Source organism: Vombatus ursinus, unplaced genomic scaffold (assembly GCF_900497805.2).
Source record: "Vombatus ursinus unplaced genomic scaffold, bare-nosed wombat genome assembly UNPS02005659.1, whole genome shotgun sequence".
Taxonomy (NCBI): Eukaryota; Metazoa; Chordata; class Mammalia; order Diprotodontia; family Vombatidae; genus Vombatus; species Vombatus ursinus.
In genome coordinates, this window is record NW_020945437.1 from 24,357,851 (window position 1) to 24,375,875 (window position 18,025).

At 40.1% G+C, this 18,025-nt stretch overlaps 1 protein-coding gene across 3 annotated transcripts in view; it reads right to left on the reverse strand.

The window, feature by feature from the left end:
- MRPL48 (mitochondrial ribosomal protein L48) overlaps nt 1-18,025 on the reverse strand; it is a 60,587-nt gene that overhangs the window by 5,149 nt on the left and 37,413 nt on the right. For all 3 annotated transcript variants that reach the window (XM_027848241.1, XM_027848240.1, XM_027848239.1), the window contains 3 exons: nt 9,177-9,346; nt 5,520-5,622; nt 2,571-2,660 (listed from right to left, as the gene is read on the reverse strand). In XM_027848241.1, coding sequence (XP_027704042.1) covers nt 2,571-2,660; nt 5,520-5,622; nt 9,177-9,346 — 363 coding nt within the window. The remainder of the gene's footprint in view (nt 1-2,570; nt 2,661-5,519; nt 5,623-9,176; nt 9,347-18,025) is intronic.

Below are 18,025 nucleotides of genomic sequence, written 5' to 3' on the forward strand. Positions count from 1 at the left end.
ATTAATTCACTATCCCACTCAACACAGGGACTCTTACAAATCTTTTCAACCCTCCTCAAACCTCCTATGGCTCCCTCCTACCTCACATTCTTATCTGAGAACCTTGCCTCATATTTTACTGAAAAAAATTGAGGAAATTTGCTAAAAGCCCTCTCTTTTTCCTTATCTCATATCACCCAGATACATTCTACCACTATCACTCCTTCACCCCAGTTTCACATGAAGAGGTAGTTATTCTCATTGCCAATGCAAACCCTTACACACAAGTAATCCCATTCCATCCTGTCCTCTCCAAAAGGCTGCCCCCCAATCATCCCTACTCTCTCAATAATTTTCAGTCTCTCCCTGTCTATTTACTTCTTCTCTATTACCTACAAACATACCCATGTCTCCCCCATCCTCAAAAACCCCTTACTTGATCCATCCATCCCTGCTATCATCCTTCATTTCTCCTGCCTTTTATGGCTAAACATCTTGAGAAGGCCACTGTCAGTTACCCTCCTCTCTCTGATAATTCCCTCTAGGTTTTCAAGACAGTATTCTATCCTGGTTCTCCTAGCTGACTGTTACTTCTCAATTTCCTCTGCTGTATCTTTTTCTAGATCACATTTGCTAAATGTGTGTGCCCCTCAAGGTCCCTGGGCCTTCTTCTCTTCTCCCTATTTTGCTTGGTGATTTCAGCTTCCACAGATTCAATTATTATCTCTATACTGATGATTCTCAAATACACTTATGAAACTCTAACTTTTCTGCTAACCTCCAGTCTTATATCTCCAACTCCCTTTTGGACACTTCAAACTGGATAGCCCAGAGGCATCCTAACTAAACTCAACATGTTCAAAACTGAACTCGTTATCTTTTCCCCCCAAATTCTTCCCTCTTTCAAACTTATTAGTGTTGAAGCACCACCAGCCTCCCAGCTCTCTAGGCTTGCAACCAATATTCATCTTCAACTCCTCCCTCTGTCACCCCCATATACAGTCAGTGGCAAAATAATTTTTACCTTCACAATATCTTTCATATGCCCCCTTTTTTCCTCTGATACTGTCACCACCCTGGTACAGGCCCTTATTACATCATACCAGGACTATTGCAATAGCCTGCTAGTGGGTCTGTCTGCACAAGTCTTGCCCCATTCCAAACCATCATCTACTCAAATGTCAAAATGATCTTCCTAAAGTGCAGGTCTGACAATGTCACTCTCATCCTCACCCACCATCTAGTTAATTCCAGTGGCGACATACCATCTCCAAGATTAAATATAAAATCCTCTTTTTGCCATTCAAATCCCTGCACAATCTAACCCTTTCCTACCTTCCAATCTTCTTACACTTTCCTCACCTACATGTATACCTTGATCCAGTGATATTGGTTTTCTTGATATTCCTCAAACAGCTTACTCTACCTCCTGATTCTGGGCATTTTCACTGGCCATCCACCATACCTGGAAAGCTCTCTCTTCTTATCCCCACTTGTTGGCTTCCCTCAAGATCCAGCTAAAATCCTACCTTCCAAAAGAAGCTTTTTCCAATCTCCTGTAATGCTAGTGCCTTCCCTTTATCCTGCTTATATGTTTAAACAGCCTTATGAGACTGTGAGCTCACTGAATGCAAGGGCTGTCTTTTGCCTTTCTTTGCATTACCAAGGCTTAGCTTAGCACAGAGCCTGGCAGATAGTAAGTGTCTAATATATGTTTACTGACTGACTCTTCGTGGTTCAAATCCCAACTAAAATTCCATCTTCTACAGGAAGGCTTTTCCAATCCCTCTTAATTCTACTGTCTTCCCTCTATAAGTTATTTCCTATTTATCTTGTATATAAACCTGTTATTTCTTTGCTTATTATCTCCTCCTTTAGATTGTGAACTCTTTGAAGAGAGGGACTCTTGCTTCTTTTTGCATCTCTGGTACTCAACAACAGCATCTGGCACATAGCAGGCATTTGATAAATGCTTATTGACTGAGAGGTTGTAAATGGAAGACTAAGAGTTTGGCAGACAGTCAAAGGAGGCAAATTTCAGCTCAGTAAGAGGAAGAATATTCTAATAATGAGCTCTCTTCCACAAGGGAGAGGGTGAACTCAGAAAGGAAGGAGCTCCCTGTGGGTGGCAATGCTCAAGCCAAGACTAGTTTGAGAAGGCTGGGCAGGCTTTCTGTATCAGGTGAGTGGGTGGGCTACATGCCCTAGAGGTCCTTTACCACTCTAGGAGTCTATGATTCTAAGAGAGGTGTGGGGTATTTAGGGAACAGTTCTAACTATGGGATGCTCTAATAGGGTCCAGCCCCATCCTTTCTCACCGAAGTGTCCCAGCATGGGATGTTATAGGGTTCCAGCTTAATAACTATATTGTTGCCTTGCATGTGCAAAAGGCTCTTTTTTCAAAGATTGTTCTCTGTTTTCATCACTGGATCAGGCAGCATTTCCAGCATTGTCTTGGGCCTGAGCATGCGAAGGCTAAGAATTGGGCCTAAGTTTGATTTCTACTTTGAGAGCACAGGAGGCCACTAGGGGACCTAGGCCTACCTACACAAATCTATTTTCATCAAGTCCCTCTACAAACCCACACTTACCTCCCTTACTGACAAGTTGACTCCTTCTGGCAGATTGCTTTGAAGAATTTCCAAGAAAATTGCTGCAAACGTGGAACTCAAATTGCTGATCTGGAAACAGAAAGAAAAGCCAGCTAGGTCAAATATGATGGACATTTTAGGTACTTCATTTGCATAATTCCACATCACTTTCCAAAATGGTTATACCAATTCACAGCTCTACCAGCAAATCATTAGTATCCTTGACTTCCCACAACCCCTAAAATATTGACTATTCCTATCTTTTGGCACACATTAAAAATACAAGCTACTCAACATGAGATCATCCATAGAGTGGGTTCCAGCCTGCTAACTGTATATTTCCTTCTCTCTTATGCTCTTATACTTAGCCTTCTCTTTTTTTCCCTGCCCCCTCTTCAGGAGTCTGTTACTGAGAATTGTTCCTTTCCTCTCACTCTGCCATCTTGACTCTGTCTCTGAGCCAGGTTATTGAAACTTAGGGGTCACCAATAACCATTTTTCCTCAAATCCAATTGCCTTTTTTTAGTTTTCTATTTTCCTTTATCTCTTTGTAAAATATGACCTGGCTGACCACTTCTACTTCAAGTCAAGTCAATTAGCATATATTAAGTACATACTATGTGCCAGGCATTGTGATAGGTGCTAGGGATACAAGAAAGGCAAAAATAGTTCCTGCCCTCAAGGAGCTCACAGTCAATGTGAAAAAAGTTTTTTACAAAGAAGATATATAGGGCAGCTAGGTGGCGCAGTGGATAGAGCACCGGCCCTGAAGTCAAGAGGACCTGAGTCCAAATCCGGCCTCAGACCAAACACTTGACACTTACTAGCTGTGTGACCCTGAGTAAATCACTTAACCCCAATTGCCTAAAAATTAAAAAAAAAAAAAAGAAGATATATGCAAGGTAAGTTGGAAATGATCTGAGAAGGAAGACACTAGCTTAAGGGGAACCTGGGAAAAGCTTCTTTCAGAAGGTAAAACTGGAGCTGAGATTTAAATGAAGCTAGGGAAGCCAGGAAGCTGAGACAAAGAGGGAGAGAATTCCAAGCAAAAGAGACAGCCAGTGAAAATGAACAGAGTCCACAGAGAGAGTGTCTTGTGTGAGGAACAGCAAAGAGGCTATTGTCAATGGATCACAGAGTACATGGAAAAGGGTAAAGTGTAAAAAGATAGGAAGGGTAGGAAGGAACAAGGTATAAAGAATTTTAAAAGCCAAATAGAACATTTTATATTTGCTCCTGGAAATGATAGGGAGCCATGGGAGTTGACTGATGGGGGAGTGGGGAAGCAGGGATGATATGGTCAGACCTGCTATTTAGGAAGATCACTTTGACAGCTGAGTAGAAGATGGGCTGGAGTGGGGAGAGACTTGGGGCAGGAGTGATGATAGTTCACAGAGGAGAAGGGGGCATACATAAAAGGAGTTGTGAAGGTTGCAATGCCAGAACTTTGTCACTGATTGGATATGGAGGTGAGAGACAGGAGTCGAGGACAACACCCAAGTTGTGAACCTGAGTGACTGGGAAGATGGTAGTACCCTCAATAGTGACAGGAAAGTCTGGAAGATAGCAGGGTTTGGGGGGAAAGATAATGAACTCAGTTTTTCAGATATGCTGAATTCAAGATGTTTATGTGCCATAAAGTTTGAGATGTCTAGTGGGCAACTGGAGATATAAGACTGGAAGTTGGTGGAGAGGTCAGCAGAGAGGTTATGGCTCAACAGATTTGAGAATTTTCTGAATAGAGATAATAATTTAATTCATGGGAGCTGATGAGATCAACCAAGAGAAAAAGACAGGGAAAAGAGAAGAAGGCCAGGCCAGAGCCTTGGAGGACACTTACATTGAGGTATCAGGCTGATACAGCAGAAGTCTGGTTTGATTGAAATGTAAGGAACATGAGGGTAGTATGAACTAAGTCTGGAAAGGTAATTTAGACCCAGATTATGGATGATCTCAAATGCCACGTTGAGTAGCTTGTATTTTTGATGTGTGCCAAAAGATGGCAATAGTCAATATTTTAGGGGTTGTGGGAAGTCAACGATACTAATGAATTGCTGGTAGAGCTGTGAATTGGTACAACCATTTTGGAAAGTGATGTGGAACTATGCAAATGAAATGCTTAAAATGTCTATCCTATTTGACCTAGCAATTACACTGCTTGGCATATATCAAGGAGGGCATTGCCAAAATGAACGGCTCCATATACACCAAAATCATGATAGCATTATTTTTTGACAGGAGAGAACTGGAAACAAAGTGTATGCTGATTGACTGGGGAAGAGTAAATAAACTGTGGTACATGAATATAATGGAATATTATTGTGCTGTAGGATAAGATTGACATGATGAATACAGAAAAGCACATAAGAACTTACACAGATTAATGCAAAGTGAAGTAAGTAGAACCAGGAAATTATGTACATACATACATACATACACATACATACATATATATGCATGTAGTGGCTATAACAATGAGAGGAAAACAACCACATACACAAAAATGAAACTGAATATTTAGAAATAATAAAGATAAAGCTTAGTTGCAAGGAAAAGCTACAAGAAGATAACTTCCCCGATACTCTGTAGAGGTGAGGGATTTTGAGTATAAGTACTGCCTATCACATATTTTTTTAATATATTGATAAGTTTGGCTGAATTTTTTTCTTTTTCCTTTTTAGAAAATAATTCTGTTATAAAGGAAGGATCTCAGGAAAGAGGTGGAATACAGTGAGAAATCTGGGTAATATAAAAACAAAAGACATCAATAAATTTTTTTTTTAAAGAAAGGAAGGTGGGATGGGATGGGTGAGCTAGAAGCATCTGTAATGGCTCATAACCAGAGTCTGGAATTAAAATCTTCAAAAGAACCAGACCTCTGGCTTCTGTTTACTCTAAGCCTCTGGTCTGGATAGAGTCCCAGAAATGGCATCAATGCCAACAGCTTACCTGGACCACTCGCTCATGGGTGGTAAGGACTGAATCCAGGAACATCTTGTTGCTTTGCTCCTGTATCTGCAATATTTCCATGGTCTTGGTGGGCAGAGCATAGCTGCAGAAACAGTTTCAGTCATCAAGAGATTTATGTGGTCACTTAGTAACTGCATACCTTTTTTTAAAAATAAATTTACTTATTTATTTTTAGTTTTCAACATTCACTTCCATAAGATTTTGAGTTCCAAATTTTCTTCCCATCTCTTCCCTCCCCCCACCCCAAGATGGCATGTAATTTAATATAGGCCCTACACATATATTCATATTAAATCTATTTTCACATTAGTCATGTTGTAAAGAAAAATTAGAACCAATGGGAGAGACAGAAGCAAAAAGAAACAACAACAAACAAAGAAAAAAAGAGAGAGAGCAAATAATATGCTTCGATCTGCATTCAGACTCCATAGTTCTTTTTCTGGGTATGAACAGCATTTTCCATCATGAGTCTTTTGGAGTTATCTTAGATCCTTGTATTGCTAAGAAGTGTATCAAAGTTAGTCATCACACAATGTGGCTGTTACTGTATACAATGTTCTCCTGGTTCTGCTCACTTCACTCAGCATCAATTCATATAAGTCTTTCCAGGTTTTTCTGAAGTCTGCCTGCTCATCATTTCTTACAGCACAATAGTATTTCATTACATTCATATACCACAACTTGTTTGGCCATTCCCCAATTGATGGGTATCCCCTCAATTTCCAATTCTTGGTTACCACAAAAAGAGCTGCTATAAATATTTTTGTACATGTGAGTCCTTTTCCCATTTGTATTATCTCTTTGGGGTATAGACTTAAAAGTGGTATTGCTGGGTCAAAGGGTATGCACAATTTTATAGCCTTTTGGCCATAGTTCTAAATTGCTTTCCAGAACGGTTGGATCAGTTCATAACTCCACCAACAATGCATTAGTGTTCCAATTTTCCCACATCTTCTCCAGCATTTATCATTTTCCTGTTTTGTCATGTTAGTCAATCTGATAGGTGTGATGTGGTACCTCAGAGTTGTTTTGATTTGCGTTTTTCTAATCAACAGTGATTTAGAGCATTTTTTCATATGACAATAGATAGCTTAATTTCTTCTCTGAAAACTGCCTGTTCATATCCTTTGACCATTTATCAATTGGGGAATGACTTGTACTCTTATAAATTTGACTCAGTTCTCTATATATTTGAGAAATGAGGCCCTTATCAATGACACTGGTTGTAAAAATTCCCAGTTTTCTGCTTCCCTCCTAATTGTGGCTGCATTGGCTTTGTTTGTGCAAAAATTTTTCAATTTAATGTAATCAAAATTATGCATTTTGCATTTTATAATGTTCTCTGTCTCTTGTTTGGTCATAAATTCTTCCATTCTCCATAAATCTGACAGGTAAACTGTTCCTTGCTCTCCCAGTATGCTTATAGTATCAGCCTTTATATCTAAATGGTGTACCCATTTTGACTTTATCTTGGTATATGGTGTAAGATGTTGATCTATGTCTAGTTTCTGCCATACTGTTTTCCAGTTTTTCCAGCAGTTTTTGTTAAATAGTGAGTTCTTATCCAAGAAGCTGGAGACTTTGGGTTTATCAAACAGTAGATTACTATAGTCGTTGACTACTGTGTCGTGTGTACCTAACCTATTCCACTGATCCACCACTCTGTTTCTTAGCCAGTATCAAGTAGTTCTGATGATCTGCACACATTCCTTTAATCAGCCTGGTTCACTCACTGAAATAATGTAATGATAATACTAATAACTCCTATTCCCATAGCACTTCAAAGTTTTGAAAGGCCTTTCCTAACAACATCTAGTGAGGTAGGTCATGAAAATATTATGATTCTCCTTTTACAAAGAGAAAAAAATGGCTTAGAGGGATTCTTGGAATCTCAGAGTTGGAAGGGACTTCAGAAGTCAGCTAGCCCGACTGTTGTCTCAACAAGAATTCATTACATGTTACATCTCTGACAAGTAATCAACCAACCCCTGCTTAAGGATTGTGAGGGAGGAACCACCTACAGCCTAAGGCAGCCCAGGCTCCCTCTGGACAGCTCCAGGTGTCCGGATGATTTTCCTCATAGAAAGCTGAAATGTACTCCTACAGCTTTCACCTACTGCTTCTGGTTTTGCCATCTGAAGAAAAGCAGGACAAGTCTCATTCATCTTTCACCAAATAGCTCTTCAAATACTTGAAGATGGCCACCATGTCCCCACACGTTGGGGGTCTTTCTCCAGATCTCCTGATATCACATAGTCACTAGTAAGTATGGGGGCTATATACTGATCATCCCATCCCTTGATCTTGATATATTATCAGTCTACTTCTCTTTGGGTCATTCATCTCTGATTCAATTCAGTAAGCAGTTACTGAGTACACACTATAAGCAAGGAATTGTGTGAAGTATTAGGGATACAGAGAGAAGAATGAAATGGTTCTGCTCTCAAGACACCTACATTATATTGGACAACATTCTTCATGATGATTCTCCTGCACAGCTCCTCAGTGCTAATATGCTGCAGCCTGCTCACACCCACCATGAGCTTTTCTCATTGTCAACAATAAAGGGAGCTGCAATCTTAATTCTTCAGTAACCATGCTATTCAATGACTCATACCATAGAGTACCACCAAAATCGTAATGATGTTCAGAAGATGGGCCTTTATTTCAGGGAGGAGTTTGGAGTCATTATGAGCTCCATGTGATGCTAATCTGGTTATTCTCCCCTTCCTGTTTAATTCTCCTCATTCTACATATGGGAAAACTGAGGTCTTGAAATATAAGAAAGGACAGTCTCATACTAAAATCTTTGAGTCCTAAAGGGGCCATGATTTCAGTGAGGCCGGATAAACAATATGCCTGCTCGGATTAATAACTGTGGCGCACATCCAGAAGCCAAGTTTTCCAGGGATGAAGTCAACTTCTTTAAGACCTCATCTTATTATCAATTATAACACTGGAGCAGTCCTATAGATTATCTGTTCTTCAAGTTCACTAAAACTTAATGGTTAAACTAACCTAAAAAGGAAGAGACATTTCTTAATAGTTTGGGTTCTTTATTTTCTTATCTGACCCAGGTGAGTAGGGTAGTAGAAAGAGCTCTGGCCTTGTAGTCAGAAGACCTAGCTTCGAATTCTAGCTCCGCCTCTTGCTAGTATAGTCAAGACAGCTGACAACCTCTCTAAGTCTCAATTTCCCTATCCATAATATAAGGATAACGATGCCTATGCTATCGACAGCATAGACAGGAAGGACCAAATTCGATAATTTATGTAAAAGCACTTTGCAAATCATAAAGTGCTACCAAAAAAAAAAAAATCAGCTCTAATCAACAACATCATCATCATCACAGGAATGAGGGAACAACTGTTTATTCTAAGGTGTAAAGCTAGGAAAAGTCGTGGATATAAGATGAGGTGAAAGAAAACCAACTGATTAAGTATCGTCTAACCTAATCAAAACTAAATATAATGCTAACATCTGTGTATCATTTCCCACCAAAGGTTCTCTTGGATAACTGCCTAGGTAGCTCCTGTGAAGGAAAATCTGTGGATTTATGTCCATGCCATAGTGAGCCAGCAAGCCCAGTGCAAAGTGTGGGCCCGCCTGGCACAGGGCATCCCATACAGGGCCTACCTTTCTTCCACTTTAATGGAGTAGTCGTTGCAAAGCCTGTGAACATACTTGGCGTAGTTCTCCACTAGGGTCATGTCATAAGCTGTCAGGTGAACATTTAATACTCCATAAGTGTAATCTGTCCCATGGGAAATTGGCTTCATCTCACTCTTCCCTATTTTCTTCTTGGGCTTAAGCAAATGACAAGTGAAAAAGAAAATACCTTGGCATTAGACAAAAAACATCTACTTGTGACATTTTGGTATTAAAAGGAGAAATTCCACATTCTGTATGCAAGGTCCTGTACTAGGTGACAAGACAGATATGATACAAACCCTGATCTCAAAGAGTTTACAATCTAACAGAGGGAAGGACTAATAACATATAAATGACTACGTTACATTGAAAACAAGATAAGTACAAAGGAGTTCAGGCAATTCCTCTATGAATATATATTGAATATGTCTATACAGATATCTAATAGACATAAAATATATAACAGATATCTATGTATCTATACAGATAGCTATATAGGTATGTAGATAGATATCTATACAAATATATATATAGATATCTATACTTATCTATCTATGGGGTTTTAGGTGATAGAGGAGCAATGGCGGTATCAGAGAAAGCTTCATGAAGGAGGAGGCACAGGAACTGGGCCTTGAAGGAAAGAAGATCTTCTACAGAGCTCCTTGGAGGGAGGAGGGACGATTCTACTTCAGGCATGGGGGATGACATGAGCAAAGGCACAAACACAACAAAGACAGGAGAGCGGAATATAAAAACAAAGGACAACTAGTGGTCCGGTCTGTTTTAAATGTGCTCTATGTGAAGAGGAATAATAAGAAATAAGTTCTGTAAATTTTAGGTCTCATTCAATCTCAAAAAAAAATAAATTAGAATTATAGCAAAAAAGTTAGTAAAGCTTACATATACTTTGACTCAGTAATACCACTCACTAATAGTCACAGACTCCAAGGAGGTCAAAGACAGAGGAAAAGGTCCCACCTTTACATTCCAAAATATACACAGCAACATTTTTTGTGGGAGCAAAGAAATGAAAACAATGTGGATGCTAATCAAGTGGAGAATGGCTGAAAAACTGTCATATATGAATATATTATAATTTTACTACCCTGTTATCTGTACACTCTATATCTGCTCCCTTGCCTGTTTTATTTATTTATTTTTTTCAACTCCATGGAATAACATGCCTCTGTGCCAGGTAACCTCTGGTATTTATCCCACCCCTGCTTTCCAGCCTCCTTTTATGTATTATGTCTCTCCTCCCTGCCCCATTAGAATGTAAGCTCCTTGAGGGCAGGGACTGTTTTTCTCTGTATTAATTGTATCCCCAGTGCTTAGCACAGTGCCTGGCACATAGTAGATGCTTGATAATTTGTTTTTTGTTATTTTTTTTTTTTGTCGAGGCAGTTGGGGTTAAGTGACGTGCCCAAGGTCACACAGTTAGTGTCAAGCGTCTGAGACCGGATCTGAACTCAGGTCTTCCCGACTCCAGTGCCTGTGCTCTATCCACTGAGCCACTTAGCTGCTCCTTAATAAATGTTTACCGGATTGGACTGGATTAATCCTGGAGGCAATAGGGAGCCATTGGAGTTGACTGGATGGGGGTGGTTATAGTGGGGGAGGTGACACAGTCAGACCTATGATTTAGGAAGATCAGTATGACAGCTGATCAGGGCAGCTAGGTGGCGCAGTGGATAGAGCACCAGCCCTGGAGTCAGGAGGACCTGAGTTCAAATACGGACTCAGACACTTGACACTTATTAGCTGTGTGACCCTGGGCAAGTCACTTAACCCCATTGCTTAGCAAAAGAAAAAAAAAGAATATGACAGCTAAGTGGAGGATGAACTGAAGTGGGAAGAGATTTGAAGCAGTGTGATCAACCAGTGACCTATTAGAATAGTCCAGGCATGAGGTGATGGGAGCCTGTAAAAAGATGGTGGCAGTGTCAGGGGAGAGGAAAGATGTTACAAAGTAGAAATGACAGGCCTGGGCAAGTAACTGAATATTAGTGGGGGAATATATTAACAACTTATTCTTTATAAACTTATAACTTAACTCTCAAGAAGAGACTTTAGAATAGACAGGATTAGAACCTAGAAAGTTAGGGCTGAGGGGGCCCTTAAAACACGAAATATAGGACATAAAAGTTGGAAGAGAACTAAGAACATAAAATATAAGATGTTCGGAACTTTAAGGGACATTAAAGGTCATTAAGTTTAACCCCATCGTTTTATGGAGGAGGAATATGAGCTCCTGAGAAGTTAGACAATTTCCCTAAAATCATGCTACAATGGCTAGTAGCAGAGCCAGGTGTCCTATGGCTGAATTCCATCCTCCCCTTGCTCCAACACATCCTGCCAGAACCTCAGAGACAAGAGCATCTGCCTTGAGAAATGAATGGGGCTTATAGCTAGTTTGCTAGCATTTGTAGCGTGGGGCAGAAGCAATGTTTGGAAACCACACTTAACAAACAATAGTTCGCCTTTATCTAAAACTTTATAGTTTATATCCATTCTCATTTGATCCTTACAACAAAACTGTGCAAGAGTTATGTAGGTATTACTTTTTTTAAAAAAAAAAATATAAGGAAGCTTCAGCTGAATTTTTAAACATCCTGAAGACCGAGCACAGATGCCACCTCATCCAAGAAACATCCCCTCATTATTTTACATGGAAGTAAACTTTTCTCCCCCTCGGATCTCCCAGGGTCATGCCTGAATCCTTCCCCCTGAAGCAGCTGTGTAACATATTGTTCCTGTCAACCACTGCATCTTATTTTGCAATTATAGCTATTTGTGCATGTGTTAATTGCTTCTTAGTCACTGGTGGCCAAAATCATGCATTCCTTCAACAAGCATTTATAAGCATTATGCTGGGTTCTGGAAGAAATATAAAGTTTAGATAAGAAACAATAGTCCCTGCCTTCATGGAACTTAGTAGTCTGGCAGGAGGATAAGACATTATTCTGGATAACTCTAACATGAATTATGTGATAAATATATTAGAAAGGAGCAAACAAAGTCCTATGTAACATCTGAGGCAGAATAGCTTTCCTAGCCTGGGGTGTGAGTGAAGGCTTGCTTCATGGAGGAAGTGCTGACTGATTTAGGTTGTACAGATCTGTAAGGGTCAGAGCAGAAAAAGGGAGTGATAAGATTCTAAGCAGAGAGAAAAACACAAGGAGGGGAAAACATGATATGTCAAGGGGGCTAATAGATCAGTTAATCTGGGCTGGCTCTTTCATGCATTCATTTTATATCTAAAATCTAATTTTATTTTTAATAATTTCATATTTATTTTATTTAATTTAAAATATATTTTATACTTATATTTAATCATTTTATATCTAAAATCTAAAAACATTAATTTTATATATTTAAAATCAGAATCCTGCTTCACAATCACGGTAGGGCAGACAAGATCTTTGCTACACAGAGGTGAAGACAAGGGCAGGGAGCAATAATACATGTCCCAGGCTTCTCACCTCTGTACCTTTGCTCATACTATTTGCTATGCCTAAAGTACTCTACATATACTTCAAGGACTTGTGAGTTCACCAGTAGAGGTCCTCTTCTCACCAATATTTAGCAGTCCCTTAGGAAAGAGCCTTCATGAATTACTACAGTCAAAAACAATTCACCGCAGTCAGTGTTTTTAAAATGTTGGATTAAATTGAGACTGTTGTACTAAACACACATATGCATTTTTTCCCACCAATAGGGTCAGACTCTGAAGGTCTAATTATGCTGAATACCCCCAAATGGCCTAAGTGGTAACGTCGAAGTAGCATCATTCTGACTAACTCCTCTCTTATCCTCTTAGACATCATAGAACTGACTCTAAAAGAGGCAATCCTTCAGAGTTTGTGATGCCCAAGACCTCAGGGAGACCACACAGCTTGATACACAAGGCATTCCCTAATTGAGAAAGACAATATAAGGGAACATAAACACAGACCCCTTTAGCTATCGGAATAACCATATTCATCAAGGCACCTGGTCCTCTTGTTCTCCCTCCCACCAACATACCTTGTACATCCAATAGCTAAGGAATAAGGGCCAATTCAGAAACACCAGTCCAGAGGTTCAGGCAGTCCCAACTCAACTGAAACTGCTCTATCTAAAGTTACCATCCAATGGTCTTTTCTTAGTTCTCATCCTTGTTGACCTTTCTGCTGGACTTCACAGCTAAGCACCCATTCCTCCTGAATACTCTTTCCCCTCTGGGTTTGCATGACACTACTCCCTCCTAGCTCTCTTCTTACCTGTCTGACAGATCCTTTTCCCTCTACTTTGCTCACACATGTTCCCCAAGGTTCTGTCCTAGGCTCTCTTCCTTTCTCTCTCTACATTCTCTCTCATGGTAACCTCATCTGCTCCCATGAGTTTAATTAATGTGGAAAACTCACAGGTATATACAGAGACAGAGATATGCACACACATAATACATATGTAGAAATATAGATATATATACATACATACATACGTATGCGTGTGTGTGTGTGTGTGTGTGTGTGTGTATTTACATAGTCTCAGTGTCTCCATGATATTCTGGAGACATCTTGAATTCAACATGTCAAAACTGAACTCACTATCTTTCCCTCAAAACACTCCTCTCTTTCCTATTTCTGTGGAATGTACCACCATCCTGCCAGTCTTCCATGTCTGTAACTTGAGTGTTATCCTCAACTTCTCACTCTCCCACACCCCATATTGTCCAATCAGTTGCCAAGTATTGCTATTTCACCTCTACAACAGCTCCTACATCCAACCCTCTCACATCTGACCCTTCCTCTTGTCTCAGACAGCTTCCCACTTAATTCAGGCCCTCATCCCCTCCAGCATAGATTATGACAACAACCTCCTAACTGATCTTGCCTCAAGTCTCTCCCCATCCAGTCCATCTTCCTCACAACTGTCAGTGATTTTCCCTACACAAGAAGATCTGACCATGTCCCTACCCTATTCAATAAGTTGCATGGGCTCCCTATTCCCTCTAGGATAAACTGCAAACTCCTCTTTTTAGCCTTTAAAGCCCTTCACAACCTGGCCCTAACTTATCTTTCCAGGCTCACTGAACTTTACTTTCCCTTCCTGCACTTTGCAATCCAGACAAAATGGGCTGCTCTTTGCAGGTAACACATTATTACATTGCAGTGGACATCTCTTATGCCTGGAATGTACTCCATCCTTACCTTGGACTCAGAGGATGCCCTCTTTCTTCAAGATTCAATTAAATCACCACCTTCTACATTAAGTCTAACTACCTGGTATTTAATTGTTTTGTATTTATTTGCATTTATTTTATTTAAATTTATTCTGAATATACTTACATACTTGTGTGTGGAGGACCAGCAGGCCTTACCATCTGTCCTGCCACTGCCTTCTAAGGTTCTCCAGGCTTCACTATCCACCCTGTCACTATGTCCTCCAGATCCCAGAGCACTGCCATATGAACTGCTGATGCACCTAAAAGATCCCTGAGCCTGGCCATCCACATGACCTGTGAACCCTTATAACTTCCAGGCCTTTCCATCTGTCCTATGATTGAACTCTTATGGGTTGTCACTCTACCCTCCCACCCCCCCAATTAGAGCATGACTCCTTGAAGAGCAAGGAATGTATTAATTTTTCTATTTATATCCCCTGCAGTTAGCACAGGGCTTTGCACACTGGAAATACTTAAATGTTTTTCATTCACTCATTCATTCATTCATTCATTCATTTGTTCATACATGTTTGAAATCCTCTGCCAGGTATTCAAAGTTTTTCACAATCTAGATGCACTCCACCTTTTCATCTTTATCCCTAAGGTTCTTGCATTCCAGCCAAACTGGACAACTCTATGTTGTCCATAGAAGTCTCATACAGTCCAACTTCCATGTCACTGCTCATGACTAGCTAGAACCAACTAGTCAACAAGTATTTCTTCAGATTCAGGCACTGTGCTAAGCACTAAGGACGCAACAAAAAGTCAAAACAATCTTTCAAGGAGGTTACATTCTAATGGGAAGCTCTTCACTCTACCCACTCCTGGCCTCTTTTTTTAAAAATAAATTTTATTTTATTTTCATATCTACATTTTCTCTCCCCCCTCCCACCCCAGCCCCACTATTGAGAAACAAAACACCTGTTAAAAATGTGCCTAATCAAGCAAAACAAGTTCCCTCATTGGCCATGTTAAAAAAAAAAAAAACTCAATTGGCAGAGTCCATCAGCTCTCCATCAGGAAATGGGCAGTATGCTTCCTCTTGAATCCTCTGGAATCATGGTTGGTCACTGTGTTGATCAGAGTTCCCAAGCCTTTCAGAGGTGTTTCTCTTTACAATATTGCTGTGTGAATTGTTCTGGTTCTGCTCACTTCATTTTGCATCAGTTCATACAAATACTAGCCACAGTTTAAGCCCAGATCATAAACCATCATCGATTTAGCCAATTAGTCACAACTAGAGGGACCTTAGCACTTTATTTGGCACCTCTCCAAGGTACTTATCAAATATAATTTAGCAACAGTTATTTGTGTCCATGTCTATCACTTTGGTTTTTTTTGTTTTTGTTTTTGTTTTTAGGCAATTGGGGTTAAGTGACTTGCCCAGGGTCACACAGCTAGTAAGTGTCAAATGTTTGGTCCAAGGTCGGATTTGAACTCAGGTCCTGCTGACTTCAGGGCCGGTGCTCTATCCACTGCGCCACCTCGCTGCCCCCATGTATCACTTTAACAGAAAGTAAGCTCCATAACAACTGGGACCATGTCTTAACTGAATTTTCTATCTTCTCCAGGACCTAGCATAGAGCTCTGTATAAAAGATGTCTGCTAAGGTGTTTTGTTTGTTTGTTTGTTTTTTTTAATTTTTAACATTCCACGTGAAGATGTAAGAGGAGGTGAGTTAGAGCAGAAAGAGCGCAGGAGTTGGGGCAGTACTCAGATGTCTGAATCTTGCTTCTGCCATTCACTGACTGTGTGACCAGTCCTCTCCCTCCCACCCCCTGTCCCGGGCCTCAGTTTCCTCATCTGAAAAATAAGGGTATTGAAAGAAATGGCATCTGAAATCTTGTTTGCTCTAGATCTCTAGCTTATGATCCTACAATAATCAACCATGGAGCTGATACATCCTGCTTTAGGTTCAGCTTTACAGCCACTGGCCACGGAGACAAAATAGCTCCTGACTGGTATGCTGAAATGTACACTAACACAGTAATCATACCCTAAACAATAATAATACACTTCAAATTACATTTCAGGATAGAAATAGCTGTGAGGCACATAAAGATTCTATAATTAAGGTTTGGGAGATTCTAACTCAGTGTCACACTCTACACAGAGCTCCACAGACAGGAAGCTCATTTCAAAGGGAAGCAGAAAACAAGGACAAATATGCTGCTCCCTGTCACATCACTGGGCACCAGGTTAAATTAGGCAAGAACATTTCATAGATTCCTAGAATGTTAGTTCTAGAAGCAACCTTAAATTTCACCTAATCTATCTACCATGTATTGATAAGATAAGGAAAAAGGCTCAGAGAGGGTAAGTATTTTGCCCAAAGTCACACAGCAAGTGCCTCTGCTGAGAAGTAAACTGGGGTCTATTAACTGCTAGCTCATTGCCCTTCTATGTTGTCAGGCCGCTACTATAAGCACTGGTTACTAGGAGGGCAAAAGCAGAGTTGAATGCAAAAGAAATAAAAGATATTGTCTCTGTCCTTAAAACCAATCTATTTTAGGAAACAGCTCACTATCTAGAAAGCACCTCAAAGAGCATCTACTCCGACTACTAGCGTAGGGTGGAAATGCCCTCGGTAGCTTCCCTCTTCTAGTCCATGACCCCTACTCTGAATTTACTTTCCAACCACACAGTCTTGAGCCTATGGTTGACAGTTCAATTATCAACTATCCTCTACCCCTGAATCTCTCCCCAACCCCTTGCCTAAGGCCATTCAATACCTAGCTAAATCCCAACTCTGGGTTACCACCCCAACCCAGCTTTTCTTCTCCTATCTGTATACTGCCAGGGAAAATCACAAGCTGATTTTAAAAATGCTTTCATTTGGCCTGTTCTATATCTCTTCTTTGTAGTCAAATATCTGGAAAGTGTTATCTACATTCACTTCCATTTACTAATCTTCTGCTCACTCCTCAACCCTCAGTAATCCAGGTTCCAATCTCACGCTGGACTGAAATATACTTTCAATCAAATGCAATTCCTTCCCCCACCTTTTTTTTGTAATTTTTATTTTTTGCAAAGGTAAGGAACTAAGAGTGTAGAACAGCGGTTATACTATTAGGGTTAGCTGATGTGTTGGTTACAATTGATAAACTGCTTTATTTTCTTCCTATTCTTTATTTAGTCTTTGGTCAAAGGATGGTTCACTGGGGACAGGAGGTAGGAGAGGTAAATTTGGTGATGAATGTGATACGGAAACAAAAGATTCCAATACAAATTTTTTTTTAAACTGAGGGAAAACTATACTCTTCAATGTTACCAATAATCTTCATTGGTCTTTTCTCAGGTCACTTTATATTTGACTTCTGCAGGATCTGACACTGCAGATAAATAGGTCACTCTTCTGGACTCTCTCTCCTATCCACTCAGCTCCCTTGAAGATGCCTTCTTTTGGTTTCCCTACCTAGGTGACCATTCCTTCTCAGTCGGCTTTGCCAGATCATTATCAGTCCCACACATCAAATGTGGTTGTTCCCTGAGGTTCTGTACTGGTCCTCTCTCTATTTATGTTCCTTTCCTCTGGTGTCCTCATCAGCTCCCATGTGTTTAATTATCATTTTGTAGATCATACACACACACACACACACACACACACACACACACACACACACACACA